Below are 15,142 nucleotides of genomic sequence, written 5' to 3'. Positions count from 1 at the left end.
GTATGTACTCTATTATAAGGTAACTGGAACTGTAGATAAGCATATCAATATTTGGTGGAATCATAAACTCAGTTTTCCTACAATGTTTCAAGAAAGAATAAGGACTCTACAATCTGAGGTTAAGGTTTGTGTCACACCCTGATCTGTTTCACCTGTCTTTGTGATTGTCTCCACCCCCCCTCCAGGTGTCGCCCAACTTTTCTAGTTTTGACCTTTTCTGCCTGCCCTGAACCTGAGTCTGCTTGCTGTGCTGTACCTTTTCTCCACCTATCTGGATTACTGACCTCTGCGTACCCTGACCCTGAGCCTGCCTGCTGTGCTGTACCTTTTCCCCACCTATCTGGATTACTGACCTCTGCGTACCCTGATCCTGAGCCTGCCTGCTGTGCTGTACCTTTTCCCCACCTATCTGGATTACTGGATTACTATAATCCATTCTTCATTTGCATGTCCAATTTGTTTTGCAAGTGGGGGTAATGCTAAGTCAACTCACAGACCACTTTCCCACCATCCATAACATTAGCTGCATCTGAATTATTACTTTAAATTACAAAACTTTTTGTCACAAATGTATTTATTTGAATGCAATGACCTCATGCACACTTGGATTAGACCTATTTTAATTCAATTAAACTCTGTTATACAGTAGAAGCTAGATTGACGGTTTTGTTGAGTGATCATGCTGTCATACTTCGGCTTAGTGAAACTAATGCCAGCAATGTTATCAATATGTTTTTTAGAACAGAAATACCAGGATTTTTTTCACAATACATACATAATAATTTTTTTTAATTCTCAGAACTATGACAAACTAAACTATTGAACCAGATTTGCTTTGAAAATTTAACCTACATGGTTCTATGCTAGAGCATAAATGTTATGTAACTAAACAAAGTCTACTTGGAAATACAATAGAATGGATTTAAAATGCATTGTCAGAAGCAATTAAGAACAATACATCTCCACATATGGAGGCAGCCACATATTCATATTCTACATTATAGTGGAACATTTAAATACAACAACAAACTATGATTGTAGTATCAACTGAGATAATCAACCAGTGTCATAAGTATGTCTTCCATGAAATATTGTCATGATGCATATATATAAACAAGATTATATTTTTGGGGTGTAATTGGGTACGACAGTTAAACTAGGCTCAGGAGGAATTTGTAAGTCATATTCTTCAAGATCAATAGGAATATATCATTATTTTAAAAGTACAAAAATGGACGTACCAATTGCAGATTGCCCCCTCACCATGTTGCCAATTTATGTTCAGTTGAAGTAGGAAGTTTACATACACCTTAGCCAAATACATTTTAACTCAGTATTTCACAATTCCTGACATTTAATCCTAGTAACAATTCCCTGTCTTAGGTCAGTTAGGATCACCACTTTATTTTAAGAATGTGAAATGTCAGAATAATACTAAAGATAATTATTTATTTCAGCTTTAATTGATTTCATCACATTCCCAGTGGGTCAGAAGCTTACATACTGTACACTCAATTAGTATTTGGTAGCATTGCCTTTAAATTGTTTAACTTGGGTCAAACGTTTCGGGGAGCCTTCCACAACCTTCCCACAATAAATTGGGTGAATTTTGGCCCATTCCTCCTGACAGAGGTGGTGTAACTGAGTCAGGTTTGTAGGCCTCCTTGCTCACACATGCTTTTTCAGTTCTGCCCACACATTTTCTATAGGATTGAGGGGCTTTGTGATGGCCAATCCAATACCTTGACTTTGTTGTCCTTAAGCCATTTTGCCACAACTTTGGAAGTTTGTTTGGGGTCATTGTCCATTTGGAAGACCCATTTGCGACCAAGCTTTAACTTCCTGACTGATGTCTTGAGATGTTGCTTCAATATAGCCACATAATTTTCCATCTTCATGATGCCATCTATTTTGTGAAGTGCACCAGTCCCTCCTGCAGCAAAGCACCCCCACAACATGATGCTGCCACCCCCGTGCTTCACGGTTGGGATGGTGTTCTTCGGCTTGCAAGCCTCCCCCTTTTTCCGCCAAACATAACGATGGTCATTATGGCCAAACAGTTCTATTTTTGTTTCATCAGACCAGAGGACATTTCTCCAAAAAGTATGATCTTCGTCCCCATGTGCAGTTGCAAACCGTAGTCTGGCTTTTTTATGGAGGTTTTGGAGTAGTGGCTTCTTCCTTGCTGAGCGGCCTTTCAGGTTATGTCGATATAGGACTCGTTTTACTGTGGATATAGATACTTTTGTACCTGTTTCCTCCAGCATCTTCACAATGTACTTTGCTGTTGTTCTGGGATTGATATGCACTTTTCTCACCAAAGTACGTTCATCTCTAGGAGACTGAGCGGTATGATGGCTGTGTGGTCCATGGTGTTTATACTTGCATACTATTGTTTGTACAGATGAACGTGGTACCTTCAGGCATTTGGAAATTGCTCCCAAGGATTTACCAGACTTGTGGAGTCTACAATTTTGTCTCTGAGGTCTTGGCTGATTTATTTAGATTTTCCCATGATGTTAAGCAAAGAGGGACTGAGTTTGAAGGTAGGCCTTGAGATCCATTTACAGGTACACCTCTAATTGACTCTGTAACGATTTTCTGTATGGCAAAGAGAGTCGGACCAAAATGTGGCGTGGCTATTGAGATTCATGTTTAATAAAAACAAAGTAAACACGATACAATACAAAAAAACAATAAACGTAATGAAAACCAAAACAGCCTAAACTGGTGCCAACTAACACTAGATTGTTACAAAGACACTAAGGACAATCACCCACGACAAACTCAAAGAATATGGCTGCCTAAATGTGGTTCCCAATCAGAGACAATGATAAACACCTGCCTCTGATTGAGAACCACTCCAGATAGCCATAGACTTTGCTAGATCACCCCACTAGCTACAATCCCAATACATACACACCAAAACCCCAAGACAAAACACACCACAATACAAAAACCCCATGCCACACCCTGGCCTGACCCAATACATAAAGATAAACACAAAATACTTCGACCAGGGCGTGACAGACTCAAATCATGTCAATTAGCCTATCAGAAGCTTCTAAAGCTATGATATCATTTTCTGGAATTTTCCAAGCTGTTTAAAGGCACAGTCAATTTAGTGTATGTAAACTTCTGACCCACTAGAATTGTGATTCAGTGAATTATAAGTGAAATAATCTGTCTGTAAACAATTGTTGGAAAAATGACTTGTGTCATGCACAAAGTAGATGTCCTAACCGACTTGCCAAAACTATAGTTTGTTAACAAGAAATTTGTGGAGTGGTTGAAAAACGAGTTTTAATGACAACCTAAGTGTATGTAAACTTCCGACTTCAACTGTAACTGTCGTCTGATGTACTTGGCTATACACTCTGTATCAGATAGTAGGCCTCATCTTTGGTCTCTCTTTGTTAAATCTCTTGAACATTCTAGGAATTACAGTTATGTTCACATATTTATGTAATTCAACACTTTTATTCCACAGTTGGTTAAGACAGGCCTGTGAAATTGATTTCGGTGAACTCCGTGACACTGCCTGTAAAATTGAAAAGCCTCTCTTCTCCATTCATTCTGCTGTCTGAAAGGTAAAGATAAGACTATGGTAAGACTTCTACTTACTGTAATTGCCATGTTGTGACAAGTTTTGGGGGGAGAAAATAGCGTACGGATAGTAGTCACAAGACTATTATTACTGTAAGTACTCCTCCGTTACAATAAATAACTTGTCTGTCTTGGGTGATTTCATTATTGCGAAGCTGTCAAAATGGCTTCTCATGCACAGTAAATGTAAATAGCAAAACGTGATATAAAACATGAAAATGTTGCAGTGATCATCTGAAAAGTCTAATTACTTTAAAAGATAACTATGTCTAAATAATGGCATCTCTGTATTGTGTCTATGCTGTGAGGTAAGGTTGGGGGTAAGAAATCATGATGGCAGTTCTTGGCACTGAGTTACCCAAATCTTATACATGTATACCATGATTAGTCTAATCCCATCCAAGAGATTGCACCAGGTCACCTAATATATTATATTAGTAAGCCATTGGTACCATGCTAGCCTATGCCAATTTCTTGTTAATTGTGCATGCCTGGCGCTGATAAATATCCAGTGTCTGTCTCTTATTAGTGAGGGTGAAGTCCCCGAGTCAAACCACATTTCCCATGGGGGAAGGAGGGGCTACATTAACAATCATATCAACCAACTGAACGAATGGTCTTAACATCTGTCTGTTTTTTTTCAGTAATATTCTTTGTAGATTTTTTATTTATTTTTTTCTTGCAGGGAAAGATTGGTTCCTCTACAAACATCAAGAGATATGGATAAAGCAACAACAATGTTTGAATATGTTTTTTTTCCTGAAGTTTTTATTTCTTAGCAAGCAAAAATTTACTTTACTGGTACAGCCATGTTGTTGTTGTTGGACTATATTAAACATAAATAAATAGCCACTTGTATATTTGTAGTTGTAAACATGTTCCTTTTAGAATGTATTAATTAAAACGGTGATGACATGGTCAGACTTAAAGACAAATAGTTCAATTGCACATTTACACAGACATCATGGGATCGGTTTTAGGCAAAGTCATAGAATCAAACTCAGACTAACACACTATTAAAACAAAACAAAACATAACATTAACAACAACAATAACTGGCATTTAATGCACAGCAAAATGTCAAACTGTTAAACTAACTTTAGAGCATTAATGTCTTGTTTCAGTCTTCCTCTAGAATGTACTAAATCAAAGTATACATGTTTTTTTGTGTGAATTAAATAAAAGTATGACATATTTCATAAACACAGTATTCTAATGGATATTGAAATATATATTTACAAACCTAATGTAAGTACATTGTAGTGACCCATGGTAATAATCATCATAATGTTGTTGAATGAGGTAATTATGTGCGCAGAAAGTGCTGTAAGTTCTCACTTTTGAGAGAAGTAATGGTGATAGCAATGCCACAGAAATAATAACAATGCCATAACTGCTTTGCCATACACTATTGTTTTCCTTAATAACCTGGTGGAAAGAAACACAATATAATGTACAATAGGATGACCAGGATAGACTGGAATTAATACATTATTATAAAACCTTTTTACATACAAAACTATATTGTATACATCCTGATTATAAATTTTTAAAAATAGAGGTTATGCCGTTCTCTGTCTAAAAATAGGATTTAAAAAGACACTTTGTAGTAGATGTTCTGTAAACATAAATTATACAACATTTGAGCAAATACTATTGGAGAGGTAGCCTAGTAATCGAATGGCCCGGGGCTGGTTTTCTACTAAGCTATATGGAATTGTTTCAAGATGGTCATACCAAGGATCATTTAGCTATTTGATTTTGAATTTTAAGACCCCTGTAGGTATACAATTTTCTATTAAAAAATATTTGATAAAACATTGAATTTGGTCTTACTGCTATTAGCCCATAGAAACACATTGAGTGACAGATTCATTCATGAAATAACATATTTACTTTTCGTATCAGGTTTAGAACTTACACAGCAGGTTACGATAATTAAAGTAGCAGGTTAGGAGAATTAGGTTAAGGTTAGGAAAGGGGTTATTGTTAGCTAAAATAATTACATTTTGAGGTCAATTTGACAATCTGTATCCCATCTAGACATGATCTTGTAGCTCTGCCACCTTCTACCACAGATGTGGAAGGCCGTCATTGTCGGATGCGGTGGACTGAGACGCAGCCCACACAAAACTGATATCTCTACATTAAGCTGAAGGATTTTGATGGGGATTTTTGTTTATTATGCTAATTTAATTTCCACGGGGGCACGGACATCAACTTTATATGGTTGGGAGTAATACTTTGCCCTCTACAATGTTAAGGTACAATCCTGCCCTCTGCTGGTTATGTCAGTTAGTGCTCTGTGTGGGAATGAAGTGTCCATGCAGATCCATGTGAATGCTGGCGTCGATTGAGGCACGAGCAATTTCCTCAAAGGTTTTGGCATTAAGGACAAGCATGAAGGGGGATTTCTTTGGATTGAGTGAGACGACTGAGGACAAAATGACTCCTGAAAACAGAAAATAAATAAATGTACTGTTTTATAGTGACATAGACATCAGAGCTGATTAAATGCTTTTGTAGTGCTGAAGAAGGCCTACTGCCTCTTACCATCATCCTCCTCCACAGCTCCTGGTGAGGCAACAAACACAGGCTCAGAGGGGTAGCAGTCCTCTTCTGTCCACTCAATGTACTTTCTGGTCACAATGTCCCACTTCCCAATCTGTGTAAGTATTATTAACACAAACAGCAGCATGTTTTCAGTGACTAATGAGGAGGAACAACTTCTCTATCTTTAAGGAGAATACATTGGTAAGAGACTACCTTATTTGGGTTTGGAGTCCACTCCACTCTTGAGCCATAGAAATAACGGTACTTCTTGCCATTGAATTTGTAGTTAATCCCTGGCAACTCCAACCCTGTTTGTGTACAAATGGAGATAAATGCAATTGTATTGTAAAATGTATTTAGAAAATTACATTTTTTTATGGGTACGATGTTCCATAAAAAATGCTACAACTTATAACCCTCAATATTTCATTAAAACTAACAACTGTTTTACTAATGTAGCATTTGATATATAATGGTATACCGATCACTGTGATGTTCAGTTAACATCAAAGTCTCACCTTCAAATATTGTGTCCGGCAGGCAATACAGCGAGCCATCTCTCTGCATCACTGTTTTGGCTGTTGTGTCTTTGAGCCTCACAAGATTTGTTCCTTTTGGAGTATCCTATAACATACATGTATCCAGTCTTTATTTGTTGTATAAACATGTAATGGTAACATTTCATTTGAAGCGGCTTCACATGAAGTGGCTTTGCATGACGCTTAGATCGCCTTGAAAACATAATATGAATTAATAGCTAGTTCATCATGAAAATGTCTAATTAAGCAAAATATCACAGGCCCTGATCAGTTCTAGATGTGATATATTCACAATATATCACGACCTCTCATGCTTTAATGCCTATTATGCTCTATAGCTCCCTCTTTAAGGTGCACAATGTTTTAACTGTTCATAAGGAGCTAAATATGAATGTATTTACAGGATAGAGTTGGGGTCTTATCTAGCTATATATACCTTGTCAACAGTGAGAGGCAAGACGAATCTCTGGCAGACTGGTGGGGAGAAGTTGACGTTGTTGCTCTCAATGAATTCATGAGTTTCCTTTCTCAGGTTCGCTAAGTAGAACATTTCATACAGATTGCTGTCTTTGTAGGTGACCATGTCAAACACTACATGGCCGTCGTCCTCGTAGGCGTTGATGTGGTGGAAAACCACCAGGGCATCTGTGTAGAACTTGGTGGACACAGCCTTCCCAGTCTTCTTGTCGACCAGGTGGATCAGCGTCTAAAGAATGACCAAGGGGATCACCAGAGAGAATGTAAGAAGTTTGAATGTTGGCAAAGTGAGTTGAAGATAAAAAATGAACTTCCCATGAGGCTGTGATCAGACAAGTGCAGCTTACAATGTCCTCTTTGTCGTATCTGAGGCAGCTGGCCCAGTTGATGCTTTTAAATATAGCTGTGGCCAGTCTGACGATGTCCAGTTTGAATGGCTGCTCGACAAAGATTATGTAATTCTCTGTCATGCCGAAGCTGTGGAAGTAGCTGGGAAAGAGGGTAGAGCGAAACGGTATATTGCAGACCTGCTTCACCTTCCGCAGGGCAGGCTTCTTATGCTCCTTATCTGGAGAGGGAAAGAACATTGTCCTGTGAACACTTAAATGTGTAATCATTCATGGAGGTTTTTCCCCTAACATGTATATGGCCAAGAACCCCCAAAATGAAAATGTTCTGATACCTGATGCATTTACTGGAACTTTGAAGATGACATAGTTGGGCATGCCAAACCTCATGAGGGCAGTTCCCATGTTATAGGTGTTTCCCTCATCGTCGTAGTGAGGGTGTGAAGTCGCCAGGTTCAGAGCAATGTGATTCCTGTAGTTCATCTGAGGTTGAGTTTACAGGACAGGCAGAGGGAGAATATATTAAAACCAGTGATAATAAATTACATGGACAACAGTGATCATTTCAACAGATTTGAATTTACCTTTCCAATTACATCCAGGGTCATTGGGTCAATTTGATTAATGTAGTTGACTTCTGATGAGGCATAGTAGTCCTCCCCATATCTAATGATGTTTATCAGGTTGTTATCTGTGAAGTCTGGGATGGCAGCGAGAAGGTAGGAGAAGGCTCTGAAAAAAGGACAAGATACTATGTGATATTATGTGTTTTTGGTCATGTTTGTTGAGATTTTTTTGTGTGGACATCCATGAAAGGGACATGTAAAATCAGGAACAAATAAACTATAAATCATGTTTAAAAAATCATTATTTACTTTGAAAATATGTTTTTGCAGGGATCGGGATAGATCATGGTCCCAAATTCTGACACAACAATCTTGTTTGCCTGAGTGTTTTTCTTGAAGGTGTCACTCCTCAGGAATTTACTCCTGTAGTACACATCACCTGTAAAACACAAAGATTCTCAGCCCGATTCAGCCAGCTGGGAAAGTGTTTACCATTTGTGGAAATGTACAATGTGTTGTTCCTGTCTCACCATCTTTGAAGGTGAAACTATGAATTAAGGCCATGCCATCAAACCAGTGGTTGTATTCAGTGTCTCCCACTTTAAAGAGACCAGGCCCATTGCGCAGCAATGTCCCTTGTAGCCACTCAGGGACACATCCTGCAAGCACAGAAGATACAAGACATAATAAATGCTTTCATTTTTACCATATTTCCATGTGATAAACCGAACAATGTAGAAATGGAGCTGATAAAGTTTGACCTTCAGCCTATATATTTTTTTAATGGTAAATTTGATAACTTTTGAAAGTTTACAATAGAGGTTCATTATACCTCATATACTGTATATAGGTGTTTGTGTCAGTGAAGGCTCTTCAGAGGAGGAAGGGGAGGCCCATTGTCCTCAGTGATTTTCAGAAAAATCTCAATTGTAAAACATTAAAAAGTTATCCTTTTTAGATAAAACTATACTAAATATAATCATGTCACCAAATAATTTATTAAAACATTGTTTTGCAATGGACTACAGTAAAAAATTAGGCCTTCAACTTGTAAGCATTGCAATTTAGACTATCATTTTGGGTACTGATGTCTGGCAGGATAATTGTTTAACTCTATTTGTGTTTTATAACTGTTTTTACTATAGGGCTACACTTAAAATGAGACCCTAGCTCACAGGCCTCTAAATGTAGCCTTTAAATATGTTTTTTTACTAAATATTTGAAGAAGCACTTGCAGTGGCTGATAGAGAAAGCAGATCTGGCAATTAGAATAGGCTATAGAGTCTTGACAATTTGGGACCCCTTGGCTATACCACAGTAGCCATACACGGGCTATAAAAAGGACCTTGTGCATTTCAGGTAAAATAACAACTCAATGTTTATATCCCAGGACAAATTAGCTAGCAACAGCAAGCTAGCTAAATAGGACAAATTAGTTAGTAAGTGCAAGCTAGCTAGCTAAATTGCCAAACATGTTTAATGCTTTTCGACCTGCTCCCAAATGAATCTCATGGGTTCATAGTTGTGTTTTGATATTTTAACCTGCGTGTCGTGTCGTGTCGCGTTTGGTGTAGGGGGACAAAATAAATCTGTGCACGATAGCGAACACACAGGCAGAGAAGCACAGAGGGATGGAGGTGCGGCGAGAGCGGACGAAAACGCTTCTTCGGAGACCGCAGCAGTGCCGCAGCAATACAAATTGGTGCTGTGACATTTACATTTAAGTCATTTAGCAGACGCTCTTATCCAGAGCGACTTACAAATTGGTGCGTTCACCTTATGACATCCAGTGGAGCATCCACTTTACAATAGTGCATCTAAAACTTTTTGACGTCGTCGCAGCAACAGCAAAACGTAATCTACCGTTTTCTAGCGGAGCCAATAGCGGATTTCACTGAAAAATAGTTGGAAACACTGCACAAGATATTAATCAGAACGTGCCAACGTTAAAAAAAGTAAAGTTGCTCAGAAGGAAATAATAGTTTTATTATGCAAGTCACTAGCAAATAGGAAACTAACTTACTAACATAGCAATAACACTGAACTACCTTGAAATATCGGCTAGCTAGTACATAAAGGGATACGCCTACGGCCTACCTGTTACTTCTGCTTTGACAGGTTCGGGTGATTCAGTCCCGTTCTTGCCGATGATGGATTGAAACATGGCATCAACTATGTTTCAATCTATAGGCTGTTATGCGGTACAGTGGTCCCTTATCAACCACAATAGGTTATATCAAGCTAGACTATGGACGGGTCCGTTTATATATTTGTGGTATGGACAATAGTCTAGGGGTAAAATTCCAAATGTATTACATAACTGTATCACGTATGACCACGTAGCCTACTAGGCGCGGTCTATTGGCTGGTTTATGTAAAGCGATCACAAAAAGTGATAACTCACTAAATCAATACTATCGCCATCTACTGGCCTGTTTATGTATAATCAAACTAACATAATGGTGGTTATTTAACATCACGAAGAAACAGAGGTCAGACTTTTAATGCATTTATTACAACTTTGAATTGAAACTCCACTTCTTCTCCTTTACTCCTTCTTCATCATCTCTTATCAAATTGACATCTTGAACTTTACTAAAAGGCGATGGAAAAGAAAATAAAGAAATGGATAGATTAGAAATAAAATGTGCTTTTGGGCAGTCTTTATGATAATGGGAGTTTATTGAGTTTTTACATGTAATGGGATGCCCTATAGTAAGTTTAATCATGAAAACTAAAAAGCAAACACCTGGTAAACAGCTGAGGGATGGGCTGGAGAAATGTAACCACTCTCAAATTCATAGACAGAGCTATGGATGCAAGGACTGACCATCCATGAGATAAAAATTTAAGTTTTAACCATGTTTTGGAGCTATACATTGTTTATTTACAATTACATTGTTTACAAAGTAATGGAGTAAAACAGTTATATTTAGACAGCTGAATAAGCTCAACAGGCATTACAAATTACATTATTCAAGAATCAATGGCTATATACAGTGTCATTATTTTACAAGTGAAAACATGTACAGTGCATTTGGAGAGTATTCAGACCCCTTGACTTTTTCCACATTTTGTTACGTTACAGCCTAATTCTAAAATGTATTAAATTGTTTTCCCCCCCTGAATGTTTGCTCATTTATAAAAATAATAATAATAATAACAAATACAACATTTACATAAGTATTCAAACCCTTTACTTAGTACTTTGTTGAAGCACCTTTGGCAACAATTACAGCCTCGAGTCTTCTTGGGTAAGACGCTACAAGCTTGGCACACCTGTATTTGGGGAGTTTCCCCCATTCTACTCTCCAAATCCTCTCAAACTCTGTCAGGTTGGATGGGGAGCGTCGCTGCAGAGCTATTTTCAGGTCTCTCCAGAGATGTTCGATCAGGTTTAACTCAGGGCTCTGGCTGGGTCACTCAAGGACATTCAGAGACTTGTCCTGAAGTCACTCCTGCGTTCTCTTGGCTGTGTGCTTAGGGTTGTTGTCCTGTTAGAAGGTGAACCTTTGCCCCAGTCTGAGGTCCTGAGCTCTCTGGAGCAGACTTTCATCAAGGATCTCTCTGTACTTTGCTCCATTCATCTTTCACTCAATCCTGACTAGTCTCCAAGTCCCTGCCACTGAAAACATCCCCACAGAATGATACTGCCACCACCATGCTTCACCGTAAGGATGTTGTCAGGTTTCCTCCAGATGTGACACTTGGCATTCAGATCAAATAGTTCAATATTGGTTTCATCAGACCAGAGATGCTTGTTTCTCATGGTCTGAGAGTCCTAACGTGCCCTTTGGCAAACTCCAAGCGGGCTGTCATGTGCCTCTTATTGAGGAGTGGCTTCTGTCTGGCCTCTCTACCATACAGGCCTGATTGGTGAAGTGCTGCAGAGAATGTTGTCCTTCTGGAAGATTCTCCCAACTCCACAGAGGACCTCTTGAGCTTTGTCAGAGTGGCCATCGGGTTCTTGGTCACTGCCAAGTCCAAGGCCTTTCTCCCCTGATTGCTCAGTTTGGCCGGGCAGCCAGCTCCAAATTTATTCCATTTAAGAATCACGACGACCACTGTGTTCTTGGGGACATTCAATGCTGCAGACATTTTTTGTTACCCTTCTCCAGATCTGTGCCTCGACACAATCCTGTCTCAGAGCTCCTTCGACCTCATTGCTTGGTTTTTGCTCTGACGTGCACTGTCAACTGTTGTATAAATAGATGTGTGCCTTTCCAATTCATGTCCAATCAATTAAATGTACCACAGGTGGACTCCAATCAATTAAATGTACCACAGGTGGACTCCAATCAATTAAATGTACCACAGGTGGACTCCAATCAAGTTCAACTTGGACTCCAACCAATCAATGCCACGTGGCAATCACTCATCCATATATTTATATGTACTGTACATATTCTTACTCATTCCTTTACACTTGTGTGTGTATAAGGTAGTTGTTGTGAAATTGTTAGATCACTTGTTAGATATGACTGTATGGTCGGAAATAGAAGCACAAGCATTTCGCTACACTTACACATACATATGTTAAAATCCATGAACGTGTCAGTAGATAGTAAGAGTTCACTGCCCATTATTTTGGCTACCATGGCTGGATGAAGAGATGTCAGTGACTTTGAAAGAGGGGTCTCAAAGGAGTATAGGGGGTTAACGATGTGTGTTTTTGTCTCAGTCACCAGATCGCAACCCAATTGCAGACTTATTGGAGATTCTGGAGTGGTGCCTGAGACAGCGTTTTCCACCACCATCAACAAAACATTAAATTATGGAATTTCTAGAGGAAGATTGGTGTCACCTCCCTCCAATAGAGATCCAGTGTCACTGTAAATGATTTGCAATCAGTGTATCAATAAATCAATCAATTAATTTTCTTGCACTGGTAATTGCGTCCTTCTGAGCCAAGGAGTAGACATGAAAATAGAAGGAAATTATGTAGGAGTGGCCCAGTTTTACTGAGGGGCCAATTTAGCCAGAGGCTCTTTTAATGAGAGGCCAGACTCTCAGTCTCCAGCAGGACTCTACGACTTTATGGAATTAGTCCATGAGCCAGACACCCAAATTTGGTCTATCAGGCTCACTGGAGGTGACAATGTGTCCTAGTGAATTTAGAAAATGTGTGATAGCAGTGCAGCAATTGGAGCTTCCTTTCATTCCTCAATCCCGTACAATTTTCCCATAGCGGTTTTACCCTATGACAGATAATGCTAATATACAAGTTATTGCTCACGTATAAGATTTAATTATATATCATTGGAAAGATTCAAAGCTATCCATCAGACACATTTTTGGAATGTTCAGGTCAACATTATTATTATTATTATTATAATATTATATATTATCAACAGAAGTTTAACCTTTGACCTAGAGGGTACATATCAGAATTACCTGTATAAATTGCTTTTAAAAGGAAACCCTGACACAATTTAAACTTTGTTTGACAAGTGGTTCTGAAAGGCCATTACCTTTAAAATGATATATAATATAACTAACTTTGAAAGCACTCGCTACAACTATTGTTTAATAATCACCCATATTATGCTATTGACATTAGAATTTTGGAAGCTTAGCCATATACTTTCATGTAGTGGGGCAACTATGTATTTGAATTGTAACTTTGGTGATAGAGGCACCAGATTTCACACACATGGCTAGAACAGAGTTTTAAACAGATGTGTAGATACAGGGCCATCAGAGGATTCAGGCATTAACCCCACAGGTTTTGTTTCTCTCAATATGGCCGCCACATAACTCATTGGGGATACATCTCACAAATCTACAAGATCTACAAATATTTTCTAGCTGTGTACAGTATGTGCCAATTTGGTGCCTCTATCACCAAAGTTACAAGCTCTGAAGCTCTGAACATACCGAAAATGTGTCTGATGGATAACTGTAAATTGGAGCTTTCCAATGATATATGATTAAATGGTATACGTGACCAATAACTTGTTCTATACTGGCATGGTTTGTCAAAGGGTAAAATCCCTATGGGAAAATGTATGGAATGGAGGGATGAAAGAAAGCGTGATAACCGGAGAAAGCTCAAATTGCTGCACTGCTATCACACATTTTCCAACTCTAGGGACATAGACCTTTAAAGAAATCACTATGAGCCATCACCCCAAGTGAGCCCGACCGATGCCCTGCCCTGGCTCATGGACTAGTATGCACACTCCACACAAAAGTGCATATGCACACACACATGCCTTTTCAACTCATTGTTGTGAAACTTACTGTTATCTAAATGCCAATTCTGTGCAAAATGATTACGCAATTCTTTCAAACACAGATCATGTCCATTATCTTTAAACACACGATAAGGCCACACACATTCAGGCATCTGGGAATAACACATTTAATATGTTCTGTTATTATCTCAGTGCAATTATTGTAGCCTATCATGTTGACATGATGTAAGGCAACTTGAGTTTAATCCCACAAACTCCTTGAAGTTTTTAAAATCTATCCAAATGGAAAATGCATTAATCCACCATGGCCTGGATTATTTTTAGTCAATTGGAAAATGTAGAGCAGGCCTATACTTTGGACCTAAGTTTATTTGCCTTTATCTGTGCACATACTTAGCTATATGTGTTTATGGTTTTACAGAGGTCAATTCTACTGTCACTGATTACCACATAGTACAGCTGGTCTAGAGCAATGCTTCCCAAACTCGGTCCTGGGGCCCCAATGGGGGCACGTTTTGGTTTTTGCCCTACCACTACACAGCTGAATCAAATAACCAACTCATCATCAAGCTTTGATTATTTGAATCAGCTGAGTATTGTTAGGGAAAAATCCTAAACTTACACCCAGGGGGGCCCCAGGACCGAGTTTGGGAAGCGCTGGTCTAGAGTCCCATATACGCCAACATTCTTTCATTAGATTACATTTTCATACACAATAGAAACAAGGGAGCTAAAACTGAATAAACACCAAATGACATGATACCGACTCACATGCAGCTCCTAAAAAGAGACATGTTCTTATTAGTCAAAACAGACAGAAGGCTTGTCGAGTTCACCACATGAACAAATGCATTTTC

At 38.7% G+C, this 15,142-nt stretch overlaps 1 protein-coding gene across 1 annotated transcript; it reads right to left on the bottom strand.

The window, feature by feature from the left end:
- Positions 1-4,354: 4,354 nt before the first annotated feature.
- On the bottom strand, positions 4,355-10,381 carry LOC124035751 (beta,beta-carotene 15,15'-dioxygenase-like). Its single transcript, XM_046349394.1, has 11 exons — positions 10,186-10,381; positions 8,619-8,747; positions 8,398-8,527; positions 8,107-8,254; positions 7,858-8,005; positions 7,523-7,743; positions 7,135-7,404; positions 6,678-6,783; positions 6,373-6,467; positions 6,160-6,271; positions 4,355-6,058 (listed from the first exon to the last, which is right to left on the bottom strand). Exons 1-11 carry the CDS (start codon positions 10,250-10,252, stop codon positions 5,898-5,900), a joined length of 1,587 nt encoding a protein of 528 aa, XP_046205350.1. The 5' UTR covers positions 10,253-10,381; the 3' UTR covers positions 4,355-5,897.
- Positions 10,382-15,142: the final 4,761 nt, after the last annotated feature.

The sequence above is a fragment of the Oncorhynchus gorbuscha genome, linkage group LG05 (genome assembly GCF_021184085.1).
Source record: "Oncorhynchus gorbuscha isolate QuinsamMale2020 ecotype Even-year linkage group LG05, OgorEven_v1.0, whole genome shotgun sequence".
Lineage (NCBI taxonomy): Eukaryota > Metazoa > Chordata > Actinopteri > Salmoniformes > Salmonidae > Oncorhynchus > Oncorhynchus gorbuscha.
This window is presented reverse-complemented; position numbering and strand designations above follow the sequence as displayed.